At 38.7% G+C, this 22,474-nt stretch overlaps 1 protein-coding gene across 18 annotated transcripts in view; it reads right to left on the bottom strand.

Moving 5' to 3' along the window:
• The window catches only part of cep295 (centrosomal protein 295), a 103,972-nt gene that overhangs the window by 58,624 nt on the left and 22,874 nt on the right, over positions 1 to 22,474 (bottom strand). For 17 of the 18 annotated variants that reach the window (XR_010018691.1, XR_010018688.1, XR_010018689.1 and 14 more), the window contains exons 7-12: positions 22,243 to 22,383; positions 21,422 to 21,605; positions 12,795 to 12,968; positions 7,046 to 7,306; positions 1,959 to 2,065; positions 455 to 637 (exon numbers count right to left, since the gene is read on the bottom strand). Coding sequence is in view for 11 of the 18 variants with exons in the window: in XM_063053865.1 (XP_062909935.1) it covers positions 455 to 637; positions 1,959 to 2,065; positions 7,046 to 7,306; positions 12,795 to 12,968; positions 21,422 to 21,605; positions 22,243 to 22,383 (1,050 nt within the window). In the remaining 7 variants the exon portion in view is untranslated. The remainder of the gene's footprint in view (positions 1 to 454; positions 638 to 1,958; positions 2,066 to 7,045; positions 7,307 to 12,794; positions 12,969 to 21,421; positions 21,606 to 22,242; positions 22,384 to 22,474) is intronic. The other variant, XM_063053863.1, reaches the window with a different exon arrangement.

Genomic DNA, 22,474 nt, shown 5'->3' on the forward strand with positions numbered 1-22,474 from the left:
AATACAGCAATTTACTCTCTTTGGTGCAAGGCACAGTAACTATTCCCATGTTGAGCCCTACAAATACTACATTTCTCTTTGCTCCTCACACTTGAATAGCTTCCTGTACCATGGTGTTATGGAAGTATACACATCCTATCCGCAGTCCTCGCCCTCAACCCGACATGACCATCCTGTCTGTTAGACAAGGACAATATAATTAGCAATCTGGAATTAGCAAACTATTTAGTTGCTTGCTTTTAAATAAAATGCCATACTAAATGCATGCCAGATGATAAGTTTACCTCTCACGTTCTATAATGAAAATGTTTATTTAATGACAAGATAAGGTTTCAGGTTAAATGCTTTACTTGCTACAGCATTCATACGCATGGGTGCTCTAAATATCTCAATGAGAATAGCAGAATACTCTCAATCCTTTTTTCTCCTGATATCTCAAAAAAAAATGTTCTACCTGTTCATTCTCCTGCCAGGTTTGCTTTTCAGAATCACTGATCAGTCTTTCTTGTAGTTGTGTTGCTTCTTGCAGCTGTTGTAACTGAGATATTCGCAAATTAGCTTCAAGGTCATGCTTTTGATGTTCAGACTGCCACAGCAAAGCCAACTGTTCTTGCTTCTGCTGCTCCAAGTCATGCAACTGATGAACAAAAAAAAAGTATCCAAATTTTAAACAATTTAATTTCCAATCTTTTATCCTATATCAATTTCAAGAAAACCTTATTGGATGATGCAGCAAGATAGAAAAAGAATGCAGAAGCCCTTCACAAATCTGTAATTTAGGAGCTTTGTGCCTACAAGAAGAGTTTTCTTCTCCACGGGAGGAGCTGCTACAAGCAGCTCCTCCCGTGAAGGGTCAGACACACTGAACCAATGGGCTGGTCCTGGACTTACTTCCATCTGGCATAGTTTGCATATTGTTGTTTGATTGTTTGTGGTTTTGTATTGCTATATTTATGTTCTATTCTTGGTTGGTGCAGCTGTAACAAAACCCAATTTCCCTCGGGATCAATAAAGTATGTCTAATTCTGTCTATTTATTACATCTTCACCAACAATACGAGACCTGATGCTATCAATGCACTGTTCACACTAACATGCATAAATTCTAGTCTCATGTTCCACCAGAAACAGTAATTCTAATCTCATTTCAACGTCCCTGAAGTAAAATAATCCAAAAATAAGATTAGACAGACTACTTCATGAATCAGAAAGAATTAACAGATGTAATTTACTGAAAGGGAAATCTGTTCCCTTTTGCAAAGGCTTCGGAAAGACAAAACCTACAAAACTAAAAAGACCCAACAGCCATGTGATTCACCAATAGCATATCAGGATAGTAGTTAAATGTCTGCTTAGACACACTACCAACAGCAGTACTGCCCAATGTAATATTGATCTCAAAGGTTTCTTTCAGCTTTTCTTTCCTCCTCTAATTTCTCAGCTACATTACAAGTGTATTTGAATATTAGAGACTTGCCCAGGTGAACAATTCACAAAATCATTGAATTTATTCCTAAACGGATCGCAACTGATTTCTGATTACGTGCATCTAGAAATATGGCAATTGTGCAAGAAAATGGCATTCACGTACATGATCAGCCATGACTTTGATGGCTTACTCCTGCACCTAACTCTTACGTTTCTTGTTTTATTAATTGGAAATGACATGCTAATATTCATAAGCAACAAAATCAAGTCTACACAGTGAACTCAGGAATAAACCTATATTCTTAAAATTTAATGAAATGATTCACTGCACTATTATAAAAAAAATGGACACTGGATAGATTAAAAATCCACTCACAAAATAGTACAGCATGCATCAGTATTAAATGCTATTTTGTAGGAAGCTAGATAAGTTTTACTTTTCTGAGGATAAGAGATATAGAACAAAGAAAATGCACAGAAATATAATCCTTGAACTTAGCAAATGCTCATATTGTGTTTGCACAAACATACCTGCTTTACTCGGTCAACATCAGATCGAATTCTATTTGCTTGCTCCTTTGGATGGAACAAAGTAGTATTTCCAGCTACTATGGTTTCTTCAGAAGTTTCTCTTTGATCTAAGAGTGCATAAGAACTTAAATTATGTTTCAATCATATCCCACACCTGGTTCATATGAGAGAATGAAGAGGCAAAAGATGGGAGTAACAGAAAGGTAGTCACCCATAAATTACAAGAGGCAGGTGCCTGGGTGACAGTCAAGAGAGGGAAAAGGAATAGGTAGCCAGTGCAGAATACCCTTGTGGTCGTTCCCCTCAATAATAAGTATACCACTTTGTATATTTTGTATATTCGTATGTCCTGACGAAGGGTCTCGGCCTGAAACGTCGACTGCACCTCTTCCTACAGATGCTGCTCGGCCTCTGCGTTCACCAGCAACTTTGATGTGTGTTGCTTGAATTTCCAGCATCTGCAGAATTCCTGTTATTTCCACTTTGTATATTGTTGGGTGGAAGACCTTCCAGGGAGAAACTGCAGTCAGCAGATCTCTGGCAGCGAGTCTGGCTCTGTAGCTCAGAAAGGAAGAGGGCAGAGGAGACAAGCTGTAGTGATACGGGATTCATTGGTTAGGGGAACAGAAAGAAGATTTTTAGAAGAAGAATGGGATTCCCAGATGGTTTGCTGCTTCCCAGGTGGCAGGGTCAGGGACATCTCAGATCAAGTCCACAGCATTCTTAACTGTGAGGATGAGCAGCCAGAGATGACGGCCCATGTTGATACCAATAACATATATAGGATGGGTAACAAGGTCTTGCAAAGTGAGTTCAGAGAGTTAGGTGCCAAGTTAAAGGACAGGATCTCCAGGGATGTAACCTCTGGATTGCTACCTGTGCCATGTACTAATGAGGCCAGAAATAGGAAGACCATACAGTTTGATAATATGGCTAAGGAATTGGTGCAGGAAGGAGGGCTTCAGATTTTTAGATCATTGGGCTCTCTTCCAGGGAAGGTGGGACCTGTACAGAAGGGAAAGCTTGCAGCTGAAATGGAGGGGGTTCCTAGCAGGAAGGTTTGTTGGCGTTTCACAGGGGGTGGGGGGGATTTAAACTTGAGTTGCGGTGGGGGAGGGGGAACCAGAGCGCCAGAACAGATTGTGGAGTGGTTGCAGAAAAAGATATTGTTAAGCCTACATACAATACAATGTCAGGAATCAAAAAGTTGAGCATGTTCTGAGCTGCGTATATTTCAATGCAAGGAGTTTCATAAGAGAAGCAGACTAGTGAGACTTGGTTGCAGAAGGGGCAGGAGCAGCTCAGTATTCCAGGGTTCTGTTGTTTTAGACGTGGTACAGTGGAAGAGATGAAAGAGGGAGAGGTGGCATTACTAATTAGGGAAAATATCACAGCAGTGCTGAATCAGGACAGACTACAGAGCTCATCTAGTGAGGCTTATGGGTAGATGTCAGGAATATGAAAGGTTATGCGTTATTATAGACCACCTAACAGTCTATGGGATTTTGAGGACCAAATTTCTAGAGAGATTGCAGACTGTTGCAAGAAACAAGGTTGTGATAGGTGATTTTAACTTTCTGCATATTGACTGGGACTCCCATACTGTAAGGGGCTGGATGGAAAAGGTTGTCAAATGTGCTCAGGAAACATTCCTCGATCAGTACATAAAAGTCCCAGCTCGACAGAATGTGATACTATATCTCCTATTAGGAGATGAGACAGGACAGATGACAGAAATTTGTGTAGGGGAACATTTTATATCAAGTGATCATAATGCCATTAGTTTCAAGGTAATTATGGAAAAGGACAAGTCTGATTCTTGGGTGGAGATTCTAAATTGGAGAAAACAAACTTTTATGGCATCAGATAGGACCTGGCAAGTGTGGATTGAGATAGGTTGTTTTCTGGCAAAGCTGTACCTGTTAAGTGTCAGGCTAACAAAAGTGAACAGCTAACAAGACTGTACAGTCTAAATGTTCCTGTCAGAATAAAAGGCAAGGTTAACAGGTTTAGGGAACATTTGTTGTCAAGAAATTGAGGCCCTGGTTAAGAAAAAGGAGGTACATAGCAAGTACAGTGCCAATAAAAAGTATTCAACCCCTTTGCAAGTTTTCATGTTTTATTGTTTTACAACATTGAATCACAGTGGATTTAATTTGGCTTTTTTTTGACACTGATCAACGGAAAAAAAATTACAAATATAAAACGCAAAATAAATGATTGCACAAGTATTCACCCCCTTCAAGACAGAATTTAGAAGATGCACTTTTGGCAGCAATTACAGCCTTGAGTCTGTGTGGATAGGACTAGCAGCTTTGCACATCTGCACACTGGAATTTTTCCCCATTCTTCATTACAAAACTGCTCAAGCTGACAGAATGAATGAGGATTGTGAATGAATAGCCCTTTTCAAGTCCAGCAGCAAATTATCAATTGGATTGAGGTCTAGACTCTGACTTGGCCATTCCAGGATATTAACATTGTTGTTTTTAAACCATTCCTGTGTAACTTTGGCTTTATGCTTGGAGTCATTGTCTTGTTGGAAAATAAATCTTCTCCCAAGTCGCAGCTCTCTTACAGACTGCATCAAGTTTTCCTCCAGGATTTCCCTGTATTGTGCTGCATTCATTTTGCCCCCTACCTTCACAAGGCATCCAGGGACTGCAGCAGTGAAGCATCTCCACAGCATGATACCACCACCACCATGCTTCACAGTAGAGATGGTGTGTTTTTGATGATGTGTGGTGCTTGGCTTATACCAAACGCAGCATTTAGTCCGATGGCTCAATTTAGTCCAAAAAGCTCAATTTTGGTTTCATCAGACCATTAAACCTTCTGCCAGCTGACTTCAGTCTCCCATATACCTTCTGGCAAACTCTAGCCAAGAATTCACGTGAGTTTTTTTTTAAACCCTCCCAACAGTGGCTTTCTCTTTGTCACTTTCCCCATAAAGCTGTGACTGGTGAAGCACCTGGGCAACAGTTGTATGTGCAGTCTCTCCCTTCTCAGCCACTGAAGCTTGTAACTCCTCCAGAGTTGTCATAGGTCTGTTGGTGGCCTCCCTCACTAGTCACCTTCTTGCATGGTCACGAAGCTTTTGGGACAGCCTGCTCCAGGCAGATTTACAGCTGTGCCATATTTTTTCCATTTCTTAATGACTGACTTCATTGTACTCCGAGGGATATTCAGTGACTTGGAAATTTTCTTTTATCCATCTCCTGACTTGTGCTTTTCAATATCCTTTTTGCTGAGTTGCTTGGAGTGTTCTTTTGTCTTCATGGTGTCATTTTTGCCAGGATCCTGACTCACCAGCAGTTGGACCTTCCAGATACAGTTGTATTTTTACTACAGTCAACTGAAACACTGACTGCACAGTCTCCAAAAACAGATCTCAATTTAATGAATTATGTGACTTCTAAAAACAATTAGCTGCAGTCGTGACGATTTGGTGTGTCATATTAAGGATGGGGGCGGGTGAACACTTATGCAATCAATTATTTTGTGCTTCATATTTGTAATTAATTTATATCACTTTGTAGAGATCTGTTTTCATTTTGACATGAAAGGGATAGTCAGCATGGCTTTGTGCCGGGTAGGTTGTGGGTAACCAGTCTTGTAGAGTTTTTCGAGCAAGTTAAGAGGAAAGTTGATGAAGGCAGTGGATGTTGTCTACATGGACTTCAACATGACATTTGACAAGGTCCCACATGGGAGGTTGGTCAGGAAGGTTTACTCACTTGGCATTCAAGACGAGGTAGTAAATTGGATTATACAGTGGCTTTACGGAAGAAGCCAGAGTGTGAAAGTAGATGGTTGCCTGTGACTAGTAGTGTGCCGCAAGGATCAGTGCTGGGCCCATTGTTGTTTGTCATCTAAATCAACAACCTGAATGATAATGTTGTAAACTGGATCAGCAAGTTTGGAGATGACACTAAGATTGGGGGTGTAGTAGATAGTCAGGAAGACTATCAAAGCTTGCAGAGAGATATGGACCAAGTGGAAAAATGGCAGATGGAATTTTATGCAGATAGTGTGAAGTGTTGCACTTTGGGAGGACCAACCAAGCTAGGTCTTGCACGCTAAGAGGTAGGACAGCGAAGAGTGCGATAGAACAGAGGAATGTGGGAATATAGATCCATAACTACTTAAAAATAGTGTGACAGATAAATAGGGTCATAAAGAAAGCTTATGGCACATTGGCCTTCATGTGTTGAGTAAAGGAGTTGGATGTTATATTGAAATTGCATAAGACATTAGTGAGGTCTAATTTGGGGCATAGTGTCCACTTTTGGCCACCTACCTACAAGAAAGATGCAAGTAAGATTGAAAGACTGCAAAGAAATTTTACAAAGATGCTGCTATGGCTCGAGGATCTGAGTTACAGGGAAAGGGTGAATAGTTTAGGATTTTATTCCCCAGAACGCAGAAGATTGACAGATTTGAGAGAGGTATACAAAATTATGAGGGTATAGGTAGAATAAATGCAAGCAGGCTTTTTCCATTGAGGTTGGGTGAGACTACAACTAGAAGTCATGGGTTAAGGGTGAAAGGTGAAAAGTTTAAGGAGAACATGAGGGGGAACTTCTTCACTGAGAGGGTGTTGAGAGTGTGGAATGAGCTGCCAGTGCAAGCGGTCGATTTCAATAATTAAGAGAAATTTGGAGAGGTACATGGATGAAAGGGACATGTTGGGCTATGGTTTGGGTGCAGATCAATGGGATTAAGCAGATTAATAGTTTGGCACAAACTACATAGGTCCTTCGGCCTGCTTCAGTGCTGTAGTGTTCCAAGGACCATAGCAGTTTAAGAAGGCAACTCACCATCACCTTCGAGGACAACTAGGAATGGGGAGTTAAATATTTATTCAGCCTCTCATGCCCACATCACTTCAATGAATATAAAACTTAAATCATACAAAATATCAACATTTTATTGTTCAAGGTATTTATATTCTAACAAACCTAGATTTGGATCTACATCAATTCAAATCTATTCAATGTCAAAATACAAAAACTTCTGGAAGGCCATATTAGAAGGAAGTTTTGATGAAGATGAAATCTCAAAAGAGATTTTGAAAAAAGACTTACAATTACTATCAGGGAGCACTGAACGTACTTCTGGCCATTCTTCACTTAAATTTGCATTGCTCGTAGATTCAGCCAAAGTTGTTTGTTTGGATTCTTCAACAGTTATGGAACCAGAGTTAATGGTCACTTCTTCGTTTACACTATTAGATTCAGATCTTGTCATACAATGGTCTTTTTGCTTCCTTATCTTAGAAAGGAGTTTCATCAAGGCAGTTTTAGAAGGGCTTGCAGAGGGCTGACCAGTTACAATTAATGGTGAAACTTGAGAGGAAAAAAAAGTGTAAAATTGGTTACAGTGTGTAAACAAATCCCAATTTCTATTCCATTCACTTACTGTACTGAAAATTAAGCAAAAATTGTTCCAAAAATAATAACTGGAGTACAAAACAAGAATGCGCACACATGGAAGAAATAAATGATCATAACACTAGTACTGTTCATTGTTCTTTACTACATTAAGTTGCAAGAAAAAGTTTGCAAACCCATTGCAAACATCTGGTTTTCTGCATTAGTTACTCATAAAATGTGGTCTGATCTTCATCTATCACAATAATAGACAAACACAATCTGCCTAAGCTAATAACACACAAATAATTGTACTACTTCTCATCAATACTGAGTACATCATTTAAACAATCACTATTTTTTCCAAAAAGGATGTGAACTTCTGGGGTAATAACTGCTACAAAAGCCATTTGGAGTCAGGTGTTCCAATCAATGAATAGTGAAAGAGGTGAAAAAGAACCCAACAGCAACAGCAAAAGACCAGCAGAAGACTCTAGAACTTCCTAAAATCTCCGTTCATATGTCCACTACAAGAAAAGCACTGAACAAGAATGGAAAACCACTGCTCTCCAAGAACAAAAACATTGCTGCACTTCTCAAGTTTGCAAAAGACCACCTGGATGTTCTACAATGTTTCTGGGACAATGTTCTGTGGACAGATGAGACAAAAATTGAACTTTTTGGCAGAAATGCACACCGCTACGTTTGGAGGAAAAAGGCCATCGCTCACCAACACCAAAACCTTATTCCAACTGTGAAATATGCTGCAAGGAGCATCATGATTTGAGGATGCTTTGCTCTCAGAGTCTGGACAGCTTGCAATCATTGAGGGAACAATGAATTTAAAATTGTATCAAGACATTTTACAGGAGAATGTCAGGGTATGGTCCAATCACCTGAATCATAATAAAAGTTGAATGATGCAACAAGATAATGATCCGAAACACAAAAGTAAATTGACAACAGTGGTTTAAAAAGAAGAATCTTCGTGTTTTGGAATGGCAATGTCAGAGTACAGACCTTAATCCAATTGAGATGCTGTAGCATGAACTGAAGAGGGTTGTTCATGCAAGGTATCTCAGAAATATTAATGAACTGAAACAGTTTTGTATATAGGAATGGTATAAAATTCCCCCTTGCCCTTATGCAAGGCTGATCAGCAGATACAGGAAATGCTTGCTTGCCTCCAATACAGATAAAGCCAAATAAGAACTGTACCCATTTTCTGTCTGGACCTGTTGCGCCTATCAGGCTCTATATCAAATTCCACAACTTTCAGTAACTCACATTTTCTGGCCATATCAGAACAGGTTAGGTCATGCATTTGTTGTATCAGCTCAGCTTTTATTCCCCCCTCACAAACACATCTGATTGGATGTCCCAAAGCTTTGCATTTCACAACTTCTCCATTTATTTCTGTGTTCCAACTCTCTAGATGGCATCACTTCACAGCTTTCTGAACAAAGGAATACATTTTCTCTCCCTAAGTACCCCCAATAACTTACTGACCAGATCTGTTTACTGCTTACCCTTGGGCAATCTTAGCCTCATCATATCAGAGATATCCCCTTTGTCCTATTCATGCCTATCCCATAGACCCTACAACTTGATACTCACTTGCTCTACTTCAGTTCTAACAAAGCTGACCTGCTGAGTTTTCACAGCAATTTTGTTCATAGACCACAAGACATCGGAGCAGAATCAGGCCATCTGGCCCATCGAGTCTGCTCCACCATTCAATCATGGCTAATCCTTTTTATTCTACTCCTCTTCCTCAAGCCCAGTTTATGGCCTTCTCCCCATAATTTTTAATGCCATGTCCAATCAAGAACTTATCAATCTCTGCCTTAAATACACTCAACGACCAGCTGCATGTGACAACAAATTCACCACTCTTTGGCTGAAGAAATTTCTCCACATCTGTTTGAAAGGGCACTCCTCTACCCAAGACTGTGCCCTCTTGTCCTAGACTCACGCATCATGGGAAACATTCTTTCCACATCTACACTGTCCAGTATCTTTCAACATTCAAAAGGGTTCAATGAGATCCCCCCCAATCCTTCTGAATTCCAGACAGTACAGACCCAGAGCCATCAAACATTCCTCATTTGATAACCCTTTCATTCATGGAATCATCCTTGTGAACCTCTTCTGGAACCTCTCCAACGTCAGCACAACTTTTTTTTTCTTTTAAGATGAGGGGCCCAAAACTGTTCACAATACTCAAGGTGAGGCCTCACCAGTGCCTTTATAAAGCCTCAGCAATACATCTTTGCTCTTATATTCTAGACCTCTTGAAATGAATGCTAACATGGCATTTGCCTTCCTCACCACCTACTCAACCTGCCAATTAACCTTCAGGGTGCTCTGCACAAGGACTCCCAAGTCCCTCTGCATCTCAGATTCCTGGATTTTCTCCCCGTTTAGAAAATAGTCCACACATTTATTTCTACTACCAAAGTGCATAACCATGCATTTTCCAACACTGTATTTCATTTGCCACTTTCTTACCCATTCTCCTAATCTGTCCAAGTCCTTCTGCGTCTTACCTGTTTCCTCAACACTACCTGCCCCTCCCCCAATCATCTGCAATCTTGGCAACAAAGCCATCTATTTCATCACCTAAATCATTCACATAACAGCATAAAAAGAAGTGGTCCCAACACCAAGCCCTGCGGAGCACCACTAGTCACTGGCAGCCAACCAGAAAAGGATCCTTTTATTCCCACTCACTGCCTCCTACCAATCAGCCAATGCTCTAACCATGTTAGTAACTTTTTTGTATTACCATGGGCTCTTAACTTGGTAAGCAGCCTCATGTGTGGCACCTTGTCAAAGGCCTTCTTAAAGTCCAAATATATAACATCCACTACATCCCCTTTATCTATCCTACTTGTAATCTCCTCAAAGAATTCCATCATGTTTGTCAGGCAGGATTTTCCCTGAAGGAAACCACACTGACTTTGTACCATCTTGTCGTGTGTCACCAAGTACTCCACCACCTCATCCTTATCAATTGACTCCAACATCTTCCCTACCACTGAGGTCAAGCTAACTGGTCTACAATTTCCTTTCTGCTGCCTTCCTCATTTCTTAAAGAGTGGAGTGACATTTGAAATTTTCCAGTCCTCTAGCACCATGCCAGAGTCCAATGATTTTTGAAAGATCATTTCTAATGCCACCACAATCTCTAACACTACCTCTTTCAGAACCCTAGGGTGCAGTTCTTCTGGTCCAGGTGGCATGTGCCTTTCGGCCTTTTAGCTTTTTGAACACCTTCTCTCTTGTAACAGTAACTGCACCCACTTCTCTTCCTTCACATACAACATCAGGCATATCGCTATTGTCTTCCACAGTGAAGACTGGGGCAAAATACTCATTTAGTTCATCGGCCATCTCCTTGTCCCCCGTTATTATTTCTCTGGCCTCATTTCCTAACAGTCCTATATGCACTCTCATTTCTGTTTATTTTTAACATACTTGAAAAAACTTTTACTATCCACTTTGATATTATTTGCCAGCTTGCTTTCATATTTCATTTTTTCCCTTCTTCCCAATCCTCAATCTTTCCACTAATTTTAACTTTGTTACATGCCCTTTCTTTCGCTTTTACAATAGCTTTGACTTCCCTTGTCAGCTACAGTTGTACTATTTTACCATTTGAATACTTCATTTTTGGAATACGCATGTCCTGCACCTTCCTCATTTTTCCCAGAAACAGTCCCCGTCGGGTTCAGTACAACCCGTCACTTTTGAGCAGGTCATACCTCCCCAGAAGAGATCCCAATTATCCAAGAAACTGAAGCTCTACCCCCTGCACCAGCTTCTCAGCCACGCATTTACCTGCCAAATCATCCTGTTTCTACCCTCACTGGTGCATGGCACAGGCAGCAATCCAGAAATTACTACCCAGGAGGTCCTGCTCCTCAGCTTTCTCCCTTGTTCTCTAAATTCTCTTTTCCTTCCTATGTCATTGGTACCAATATGTACCAAGACATCTGGTTGTTCCCCCCACTTCTCCAAAATGTTGTGAACATGATCTGAGACATCCCTGACCCTGGCACTTGGGAGGTAACATACCATCTGGGTATCTCGTTCATGTCCACAGAATCTCCTGTCTATTCCCCTCACTATAGAGTCCCCTTTCACTACTGTTCCTTTCGTCTCCCTCTTTCCCTTCTGCACCATGGACCCATGCTTGGTGCCTGTAACCCAGTCGCCATGGCATTCTCTCGGGAAGTCATCCCCCACAAAAGTATCTGAAGCAGTATACTTGTTTTTGAGGGGAATGGCCACAGGCTTGCGCTGCTCTAACCGTATTTCCATTTCTCCTGACAGTTACCCAGCTACTCGCCTCCTGCAGCTTTGGGGTGACTACTTTCCTGTAACTTTGACCAATTATATCCTCACTCTCCCGTATAAGTCGAAGATCATCCAGTTGCTGCTCCAGATCCCCAACACCAAAGGTCATCCAGATGCTGCTCTAGATCCCAATTTTTAATTCCTACTTCCAAAGCCTTTTTTTTTTTTGCTTTTCAACACAAGCTGATCAGTTTGTGTTGTTTCAGCATTAGCTTTGTGAAAACAGGATGATCCCCTCAACATCTTCATTAAGTTACTGTACTTCCATATTAACTGCTGATTACCCTTTCCACAGAATGCCAATAATAATAATTAGCAGTATAAGAAACATTTCAATTACGTGATAATAATTGCTGAGCAGTTAATTGACAGAATAGAATCTGTTTCAAGTTCCAAGGTGATGCAAGATTTTTTTTTAATTCCTTTGACTTCTACTCAACCTATACTTTCCTTTTCACGATTTCTATTCCTCTAATTGATGAGACATTAATTTAAGACGAATTAATTTCCTTTAATTCTCAAAGTTGTTTCACTTTGGTTTAGGATATATCATGTTTGCCCTATTGTTCACCACTGTCCCATGCAGCCCAAGCTATACTCTTTATAGCTAACGTTCCCAGCACCTTTGAATGCACCCATTTTTTAATAACATCTAAATATGTATGAAGAAATCTAATACAGCAAGTCACAATGTGTTTGGCACAGGCAAAAATCCCTGCCAGAACACTATAAATTATTTCACTCAAGTATTTTAGAGATAATATTCATATTAATAGGATCTGGTGCAGTACAGTCTTTCATTGATTCTAAGCAACAACACAAAATGCTGCAGGAACTCAGCAGACCAGGCATCATCTATGGAAAAGAGTACAGATAACGTTTCAAGCCGAGACCCTAATGTCAACTGTACTCTTTTCCATAGATAGCTCCTCCAGCATTTTGTGTTGTGTTGCTTGGATTTCCAGCATCTGCAGATTTTCTTTTACTTTTCACCAATTTTTGGATTTACTGAGTATGCCCGCAAGAAAATGAATCTCAGGGTTGTATATAGTGACATACATGTTCTCTGATAACAAATTTACTTTGAACTTTGATTTATTACCTTCTGTTTTTCTAAAGTGTTTAATCTCAGATTCTTCTTGATCTCCTTTTGCACATTGCTCCTCTTGAAATCCTTCCAGTTCCACAGAGAGATCTAAATCTTCATCCTGCGTTTCAACAGATGGGGCTGGTAATGGTTCAGGCTCAAGACGTAATAACACATCACCTTTGATTTCTGAGTAAAATAAAGGAAAAATTACTAAACATCACAATAATCTGTCACAAATTACTTAACATTTGACCTGGAATCTGCATACAGACAGAAAGTATCATTCATGACAACCCTTGCACGAGATAAAAAGCACAAACTATTTAGAGCACTGAAGTGAATAAACTAAAAGACCTATACAGCCAAAATATCTGAAATGGTTTTCAACAACAAAGTATATTGAAAGGAAAGATTTAGAAAATGATTTTATGGCTTATAAACAAGTCCATTATTTCTAAAATTATGAAACAAACAAAAGTTGCACATCATACAAGGCACAAAGTTATACAAAAACAAGGGCAGTACCAAAATTATAAGGCTTTGTATTCTGAATTATTTATATAGCATCGTAAATGGAGCAAAAGATCTCAAAATTCTTCATTATAGTAATAAACAAAACTGACGAGACCAAGCAGAGCAAATGTTTATTCAAAAGATGTCGGATGTGCCTTGCTGATGAAAGAAATTAGATCAGGAAATTCCATTACACTGAATCTATGCAGCAATTTCAAGACTGCACTAACTCAAATTATTAATTATAAAAAACCTTCTTCAAAACACTGTAAATGAAAAACATACAAGTGTAGTCCTATACCAGGTTAATTGTTTTTTTTTTCCCCTCTGTACACAGTCCTCAACATCAATGCTGGTGTCCCCCGCTTTTCGAACGTTTGCTTTAAAACACCTTGCTGTTACGAAAGACCTACATTAGTTACCTGTTTTCGCTAACAGAAGGTGTTTTCACTGTTACGAAAAAGGCAGTGCATGCCCCAAGCAGCCAAGCTCCTCCCCCGGAACTGCATTCTAGCCGGCATTGCTTAAATACGTGCCTGTGGGCATCTGTGCTTTATGTCGATTTATTTTGAGCATCTGTTTACAAGATGAGTTCCAAGGTATCAGAAAAGCCTAAAAAAGCTCGTAAGGGTGTTACACTTAGCGTAAAACTAAACATAATTAAGCATTTTGATCACGGTGAACGAAGTAAGGACAAAGTGAGTTTGGCTTGTGGAAGTTGATGAAGATGATGTTGAAGAGGTTTGGTATCCGATGTCCAAGAACTGATAGATGAAGAGCTGATGCAATTGGAAGAGGAAAGGCTAACAATCGAAACCAAATGCAGTAGCGAACGGACTAAAAGTGAAGTCATCCAGGAACTGAACGTGAAGCAACTGCATGAGATTTTCGCTGCCATGATTGCAGAAAAGTACGACTTTAATTTTGAAAGGGTACGTAAGTTTAGGGCATATTTGCAGGATGGTTTGAGAGCTTACAAAGAACTGTATGATAGAAAAATGCGTGAGGCTAAGCAGTCAAGCATACTGTTGTTTTTCAAGCCTTCCACATCAGCCACAGCAGACAACGAACCTCGACCTTCAACATTGAGGCAGGTAGATATAGAAGATGACCTGCCTGCCTTGATGGAAACATACGACGATGAGATGACACCTCAGTATCCCACCACCCCAGTAGCAATTGTGGCCTCTGATCTGGGCTGTGTATTTTTACGCGTTATTTGGTATGTTTTGGCAGCTTCATAGCATGAAGATTACTGGAGAGAGTGTTTCTGCCGAGAGCACTTTTTTCTGCGTGAGATTTTCGCTACAGTGGACAGTGCGGTAATGATTGTAGAAAAGTATTTCTACTTTATATAGGCTGTGTATTTATCATATCATTCCTGCTTTTACTATATGTTACTGTTATTTTAGGTTTTATATATTATTTGGCATGATTTGGTAGGTTATTTTTTGGGTCTGCGAACGCTCCCAAATTTTCCCCATATAAATAAATGGTAATTGCTTCTGCGCTTTACAACATTCCAGCTTACATAGGAACGCTCTACCTTCGGATGGCGGGGGAAACCTGTACATGTAGAAGGTCCCTGCAGTCATTATCCACACATACTTAAAGGTGGCAAGATAGGACAATAAACTGGTTAATAAACTGTGTGTATGCTTTTCTTTATCTGCTGACATACAGAATACAAGAACAGGGAAGTAATGCTAGAATTGCATACAATACCAGCCAGACCACAGGAGTATTGCATACCATTCTGATCACCACATTATAACAAAGATGTAATTGTACTTAAGGGAGTACGGAGGTGAGTTATGAGGATGTTGCTGTGAAAAAAAGATTCAGATAAACTAGATCTTTGGAACAGAGGCAATTGAAGTCAAATACTGCTGAGGTACACAAGACTATGAAAGACCTAAATAAATAAAGGTTTGGCTAACTTTAAAAGTGCTGATAAACTAAACGGAAGCCAAAATAGACGGTGATATACCAATCTCAAGAAATACGTATTATAATGTGGATTTTATATTACTCAATTTTTTTAAAATTCATTTATTCATTCCTTTTCCCCCCACCTAAATGAGAATATATACATGGGAGGAATACACAGGGAAATCATTTCTGTGTAATGGACATAGTTTTTTTTAAAAACTTACTTTTATAGGTACTGCAACGGGGGCCCTCAACTCACAGGTATCCCCCACGGCTAGACATTTCTTCTAGCCCAACCCAGGGTCATCTAGAGACCCCAGCCTTGGAATCACACCTTCGTTACCTTTTTTTAAATTATTTGTGTTTCTTGGCTCTTATTTGTTCAGGGAGTAGATAGTTTAAGTTTAAGTTATATTCTGCAAATTTCAATGATATACTAACAGATAAATATACATGGCTAAGGACAATTAATTTCTTTTAATGTCAATGGGCTGTTGAATCCAGTCAAGCACAGTAAAAATCTATCCAAAATGAAAAAAGAACAAGCCCATGTAGTATATTTACAGGAAACTCATTTAAGTGATAATGAGCATGGAAAATTAAAGAGAATGGGCTTCACTAATTTGTTTTTCTCCTCATATAAATCAGAACATAGGAGAGGAGTTGCGATTCTCATCTCAAGCAAGCTAAACTTTGAAAAAGTATTCGAAATGGGAGATAAGGAGGGCAGATATATTCTGGTAAGGGGGACTATAGATGGAAATCCAGTTACTTTATTGAATATATATGCACCCCCAGGAAGTGATATTAGTTTCTTCCAGAAAATTACTAATATTATGGTAACAGAAACAGAAGGTCTCTTGATATGCGGGGGAGACCTAAATTTACAATTACAATCAGACTTTTCCAATAGAAAAACTTATGAAACAAAGTCCTTACATAAGAAAGTTAACACTTTTTTTGAGGATATTGGTCTAATTGATATATGGAGGGACCTTTTCCCCGACAGAAGGGATTACACTCATTATTCGGCACGCCATTCCGCATATACAAGAATAGACTATTTCATAACATTTGGAAAAGATAGGGACAAAATAATCACCTGTAAAATTGGGACAATAGACGTAAGTGACCATGCACCTATATATTTATCTGTTGCTTTTGACCTACAACCGAAGAATACTATTTGGAAACTCAATTCAAGTCTACTCAATGATCCCTATTTTAAGGAACAAATTAAAAAAGAAATTGGTCTTTACTTAGAATTCTATGATAATGGAGAGGTTTCACCTCCCAGTCTATGGGATACTCTGAAGGCTGTCTTAAGAGGGAAAATTATAGTGATATCTTCATATAAGGAAAAAAAAACGAATAAAACATTAGAGGAATTACAAAATAAGCTGAAGCAACTAGAAAAAAAAACACAAATTCAATTTGGCACAGGATACACTGGAGGAAATTTAAAAATTAGGAATGAAATTAATAGTTTGGCTACACAAGAAATTAGAAAAAAATTTATGTTTCTGAAACAGAGACACTATGAAAGTGGATCTAAATCTATGAAAATACTGGCATGGAAACTGAAAAAAAGATAGCAGAAAATACACTTCATAGAATAAGGGATCCAAGAACAAAAGTGATAAGAAAAATAAGCCAAATGAAATTCAAGAAGCTTTTGAAATGTTTTACAAAACTCTATATTCCAAAGTTCCAGGGGGAAGCAAATTGACACATTCCTGAATCCTTTAGAGTTACCCACTTTTAAGCAAAAAAACAAAATAGAACGATGACTGCTGACATAATTGAAGCTGAACTAAAAATTGCAACTGGTAGGCTTAAATTAAGCAAGTCACCAGGATCAGATAGATATACAGCTATAAAGAATTCAGAAGTGAGTTAATTCCCATTTCACTCCCCACACTGAACTGGACCCTAAGAAAGGCGCAAATGCCACCCAGCTGGAAGGAGGCGATGATCTCAGCTATACCGAAAGAAGGCAAGGATAAAATGGAATGTGGATCATTTAGACCAATATCCGTTCTTAATGTAGACTATAGATTATTTACCTCCACCATGGCCAAATGATTAGAAGAGTTTCTACCCACACTGATACATAATGATCAGACAGGTTTTATACAACAATGCCAAACACAAGACAATATACGAAGGTCACTTCACATTATGGATCATATAAAAAAAATGAAATTGAAGCAATAGTGATAAGCGTAGATGCTGAAAACGCATTTGATTCGGTTAATTGGCATTTTCTTTACAGAGTTTTACATAGATTTGGTCTACATGACACAATTATTAAAACTATGCAGGCACTATACAACAATCCTACTGCCAGGATTAAAATCAGTGGATATTTATCTAATAGTTTTACCCTAGAAAGGGGCACGAGACAGGGGTGTGCATGGTCACCACTACCCTTCGCATTATATCTGGAACCATTAGTTCAATACATCAGACAAAATGAAGATATCAGGGGAATTACTATTAACGGGACAGAGCATAAACTGGCCTGTTACGCGGATGACATTTTGACCCATATAGGAAAACCAACATACTCTTTACCTAAATTGATGCAATCCTTTGAACAATACGGCCAATTCTCAGGATACGAGATCAACATAGATAAAACCCAACTACTTTCATATAACTATAGCCTACCAAGAGAAATTGAAAGTAGATATCCTTGGGCATGACAAACAGAGTCCGTCAAATATTTGGGCATCATTATGCCAAAAGATTTGGCAAAATTATCAGAATGCAATTATCAGCCTATATATAAAAAAAATTTAAGGAAGATATAACAAGATGGAACCTAATTCCTTTTCTTGGTCTCAGTTCAAGGAATGAATCTATTAAAATGAATATACTGCCCAGACTACTATATCTCTTTCAGACCCTACCAATAGAGATTAACCAAAATCAATTCAATGATTGGAACAAGATGCTATCAAGATATATATGGCAAGGTAAAAGGCCTAGGGTTCATCTCAAAACTTTGCAATTAGCCAAGGAAAAGGGGGGGGGGAGGAATGGGGCCTATCTTCTCTGAGAGATTATTATTTTGCAGCACAGTTGAGAGCCGTGATATGCTGGTGCAACCCATCATATGACGTTCAATGGAAAAACATTGAGGAGAGGATACTTTCCATCCCCATACAGGCAATTTTGGCTGATAACAACTTACGAAGTTACATAAATAATACTGACAACCCGTGGGCGAAATGGACTCTTAAAATATGGAAAACTATTATAAAAGAATATAAACTAGAGAGAGACACTGCAATTCTTAAATGGTGTGCATATGACTCGGATTTTATGCTGAATAAACGGGTTGCTAGATTTAAGGACTGGACAGCTAAAGGAATAACAGCTATTTGCAATATAATGAAAGGAACACTGTTGTTTTGAAATGCTCAAAGAGAAACACTTATTAGAAAAACAAGGCTTTTACTGGTATTTACAGATGCGACAGTATGTTAATAGGACGGTTAAAAATGTAACCAAGGCAAGTACATGTCTGATAGAGCTATTTAGAAAAGCATACAATTCAGACAACTGTAGTAGAATAATTTCAAGCGTTTATAAGGGTTTGTCAAATCTTCAAACACAATCGACTTCATACATTAAAACAAAATGGGAGAAGGAAGGAGGGATAATAATATCTGTGGAAGACTGGACAATAATTTGGAGGTATCACTGGAAGTGTACCAGTTCACAGAAATGGAGGGAGTTCAGGTGGAAAAACCTGATAAGTTATTTTATTATACCCTCTCAGAAGTCCCATTATGATAGTAACCCCCCTGCTTGCTGGAAAAATTGTGGAAATCAAAATGCAAAGCCTTATCATATTTTCTGGGAATGCCCCGTTATCAAAGACTATTGGAGCGGGATACTGAATGCCCTACAAGACATCTTTAAATGTGAAATACCCTTAGAAAGTAAGACCTCAAGAATGGTTGAAAAGAGATAAATATTTAATGAATGTACTGCTGGTGGCTGGTAAAAGGACCCTTACCAGGAAACGGTTATCACAGGAGAGCCCAACTTTAAATGTATGGATGGAAATTACAATGGACATTTCCAAAATGGAGAAGATAACAGCATCTGTTAATCATAAGTTAGAACAATTTGATTCATACGAGAAAAAAAATGGTTTAACTACATAACACCTCATAGGACTGATTTTATTCTCACAAGTCAATGAATACGCTGTAAAAAAAAAATCACTCCCTACTCTGTACATAACTTTCTTCTTTTGATTGTTCTTTCTTTCCTCTCCTTGCTATAAGTGTATAAATATCATGTGGAGATTTGTGACAAATATGATTATATGATATACATGTACAGTATCTGAAATACATCTTATGGAAATGTTTGATGATGAAATTCAATAAAAAATAAATTACAAAAAAAAAATGTGTCATCTTTAACTTTATGCCTTCTGGAAATCAGTTCACCTTTTACTCGCTTAGCTATTCACAGTAACAGAAATTTTGACCGGGTTGCCCAAACTTTTGCATGCCACTGTAAATATCAGCATCCTGCACACACTGAACTTGCAGTCAATAGGTAGATCTTATGCTTGGGTTGGGACAGATAGCAAGAAATATCAAGGCTTTTTTATGCAGCCAATTAGAAGTTCAAAGTTGCTTGGAAATGCAAGAATCATTTATTGGTTTCTATAATTGAACTAAGTATCTTCTCTTTCACACACCACTCTACATGTTACTGTACTAACAGACAAATTCTTTAAAGAAAAATGTTCCTAACTGGATGGTCCAATGGCCTAACTGCCTGCTGCAGTAGCTTAGTGAGCACTTAGCAAATTTACAATGGGCATCATAGGTTCCCCTCAGGGCTGTGTCCTAAGTGCCCTCCTTTACTCTCTATACACCCATAACTGTGTCGCCACCCACAGCTCGAATGTGCTAACTAAATTTGCTGATGATACTACACTGATTGGCCTAATCTCAAATAATAATGAGGCAGCCTCAAGAGAAGTCATCATCCTGACACAGTGGTGTCAAGAAAACAACCTCTCCCTCAATGTCGCAAAAACTAAGGAGCTGGTCGTGGACTACAGGAGGAATAGAGACAGACTAACCCCTGCTGACATCAATGGATCTGAGGTTGAGAGGGGTAACAGCTTTAAGTTCTTCGGCATAAATATCACCAAGGATCTCACGTGGTCTGTGCATACCAGCTGTGTGGTGAAATGGCACAACAACACTTCTTTCACCTCAGACAGTTGAAGTTTGATATGGGCCCCCAAATCCTAAGAACTTTCTAAAGGGGCACAATTGAGAGCGTCCTGACTGGCTGCATCACTGCCTGGTATGGGAACTGTACTTTCCTCAATCACAGGACTCTGCAGACAGTCCAGCACATCTGTAAATGTGAACTTCCCACTATTCAGGACATTTACAAAGACAGGTGTGTAAAAAGGGCCCGAAGATCACTGGGAACCCAAGTCACCTCAATCACAAACTGTTGCAGCTGCCACCATCCGGGAAACAGTACTACAGCGTAAAAGCCAGGACCAACAGGCTCCAGGACAGCTTCTTTCACCAGACTGATTAATTCATGCTGATACAATTGTGTTTCTATGTTATAATGACTGTCCTGTTGTACACACTAATATAAACCACTATAAATTACACACTTAGACAGAATTCAATACAATATACAAGGATTACCAATGACACCTACACAGAATGATTTTATTTTCAAAACAGTTATTTCTATTATTAATAGTTCATATGCATCAAAATAACACCCCAAGTAACCTTCCTAAGGTACTGCATGATCAAATTTTGCACATCAGTTCCTCAAACCCAGAAAATCAAGAGTTCAAGTTATGCAAGTTTTGCTTTACCACCTTGCAATTTTCATCCATCCTACAGACCCCCACTCCATCCCAACTCCATGAATTTACAATGTAACAGCTGTCCACCTGTCTTAATCTGATAAAATTTGCATCTTTCACCTTTCAAATTGTCATGTTTAGTTGTTTTTAAAAAGGTCTACAAATTCTTAGTAAGAGTAGAATGCAAGTGCTCATACACAAAAATTTCCAGAACTTTATTTCACATCTTTCCACTAAATTCCCAATAATTTTTTTAAATTGTTTCACAGCAATAACTTTCAAACTAACCATACTTAAATATTCTTCAACTTACTTTTATCATCAGCATACATATCCTCAAATGCAATTTCCATCTCTTTCTGCCGATCCTTGTTTATCTCCACTCGTCTATATGGTGGTTCAAACAGCTGCTGTGGCATTTGAGACACTGCCTGCCTTCTATGGGTCAAGTCTGCAAGCTGCATTTGTTCCAGCTCCTTGATCAGTTTCTCTTTGTCCTACAAGAATAGATGAATAAATGCTTTTGAATACATATTGATGCACTTCACACTATTCAATAATATCACAAATTTGTGAAATGCAACAATATTTTTCAACTACTTATGCAAAAAAATGTAGTAATGAGGCTAATGTAAATTACAGCAAGTTTTCAATACCCACCTATATCTCTTTTAACTGGGATATCAAACTGAAATTAAATTTAATTTGGACAAAAATTTTAAATTATGCATTACATTTACTAGCACTCCTTGTTTATGGTCTATGAACATGAAGAACAGCAATTACTTATTCAGTAGTAGAATATACAGTATAACTGTGATACAACTTCACATTTGGCTCCACAATTTGCTTTGAGTGCCCAGAGTTATACACCAGAGTCTAAATTTCCAGTTGCATATCAAATAACTACATTGCTAATGGTTTGTAAAATACAACTTAGTTACACAAGTGTCACTGAAGATTAACATCAGGGATCTTGTGCCCAATCGATCACAAGATGCTAGTTTATAATTCGCAATACAGTGTGAATACCATACAACCCTTTTAACTGTCAGATTACATCTTTCGAAATAAACTTATTGATAATACATTATTCAAAACTTGCTCCCTCACTTAAGGGGCTGTCTTAATTACCTGCATCAAATGAACTAATTGGAGAGCACGACTGCCTCTCAATCTAGCTTTCTCAAGCTGCTCTTGTCTTTCCATCTCAGCCTCCTGTTTCAATTCCTCTAAACGCTTTTCTTCCTTTTCAGCAGTCAGTCGAGCACTAACCTATTGAAAGGGATTGCTTTAGTCAAATAAAACACATATGACACAGTAAATTTCCATTGCCAGCTGAGAAATTATGTTCAGGTAAAAAGTT

The sequence above is a fragment of the Mobula hypostoma genome, chromosome 7, assembly GCF_963921235.1.
Source record: "Mobula hypostoma chromosome 7, sMobHyp1.1, whole genome shotgun sequence".
Lineage (NCBI taxonomy): Eukaryota > Metazoa > Chordata > Chondrichthyes > Myliobatiformes > Myliobatidae > Mobula > Mobula hypostoma.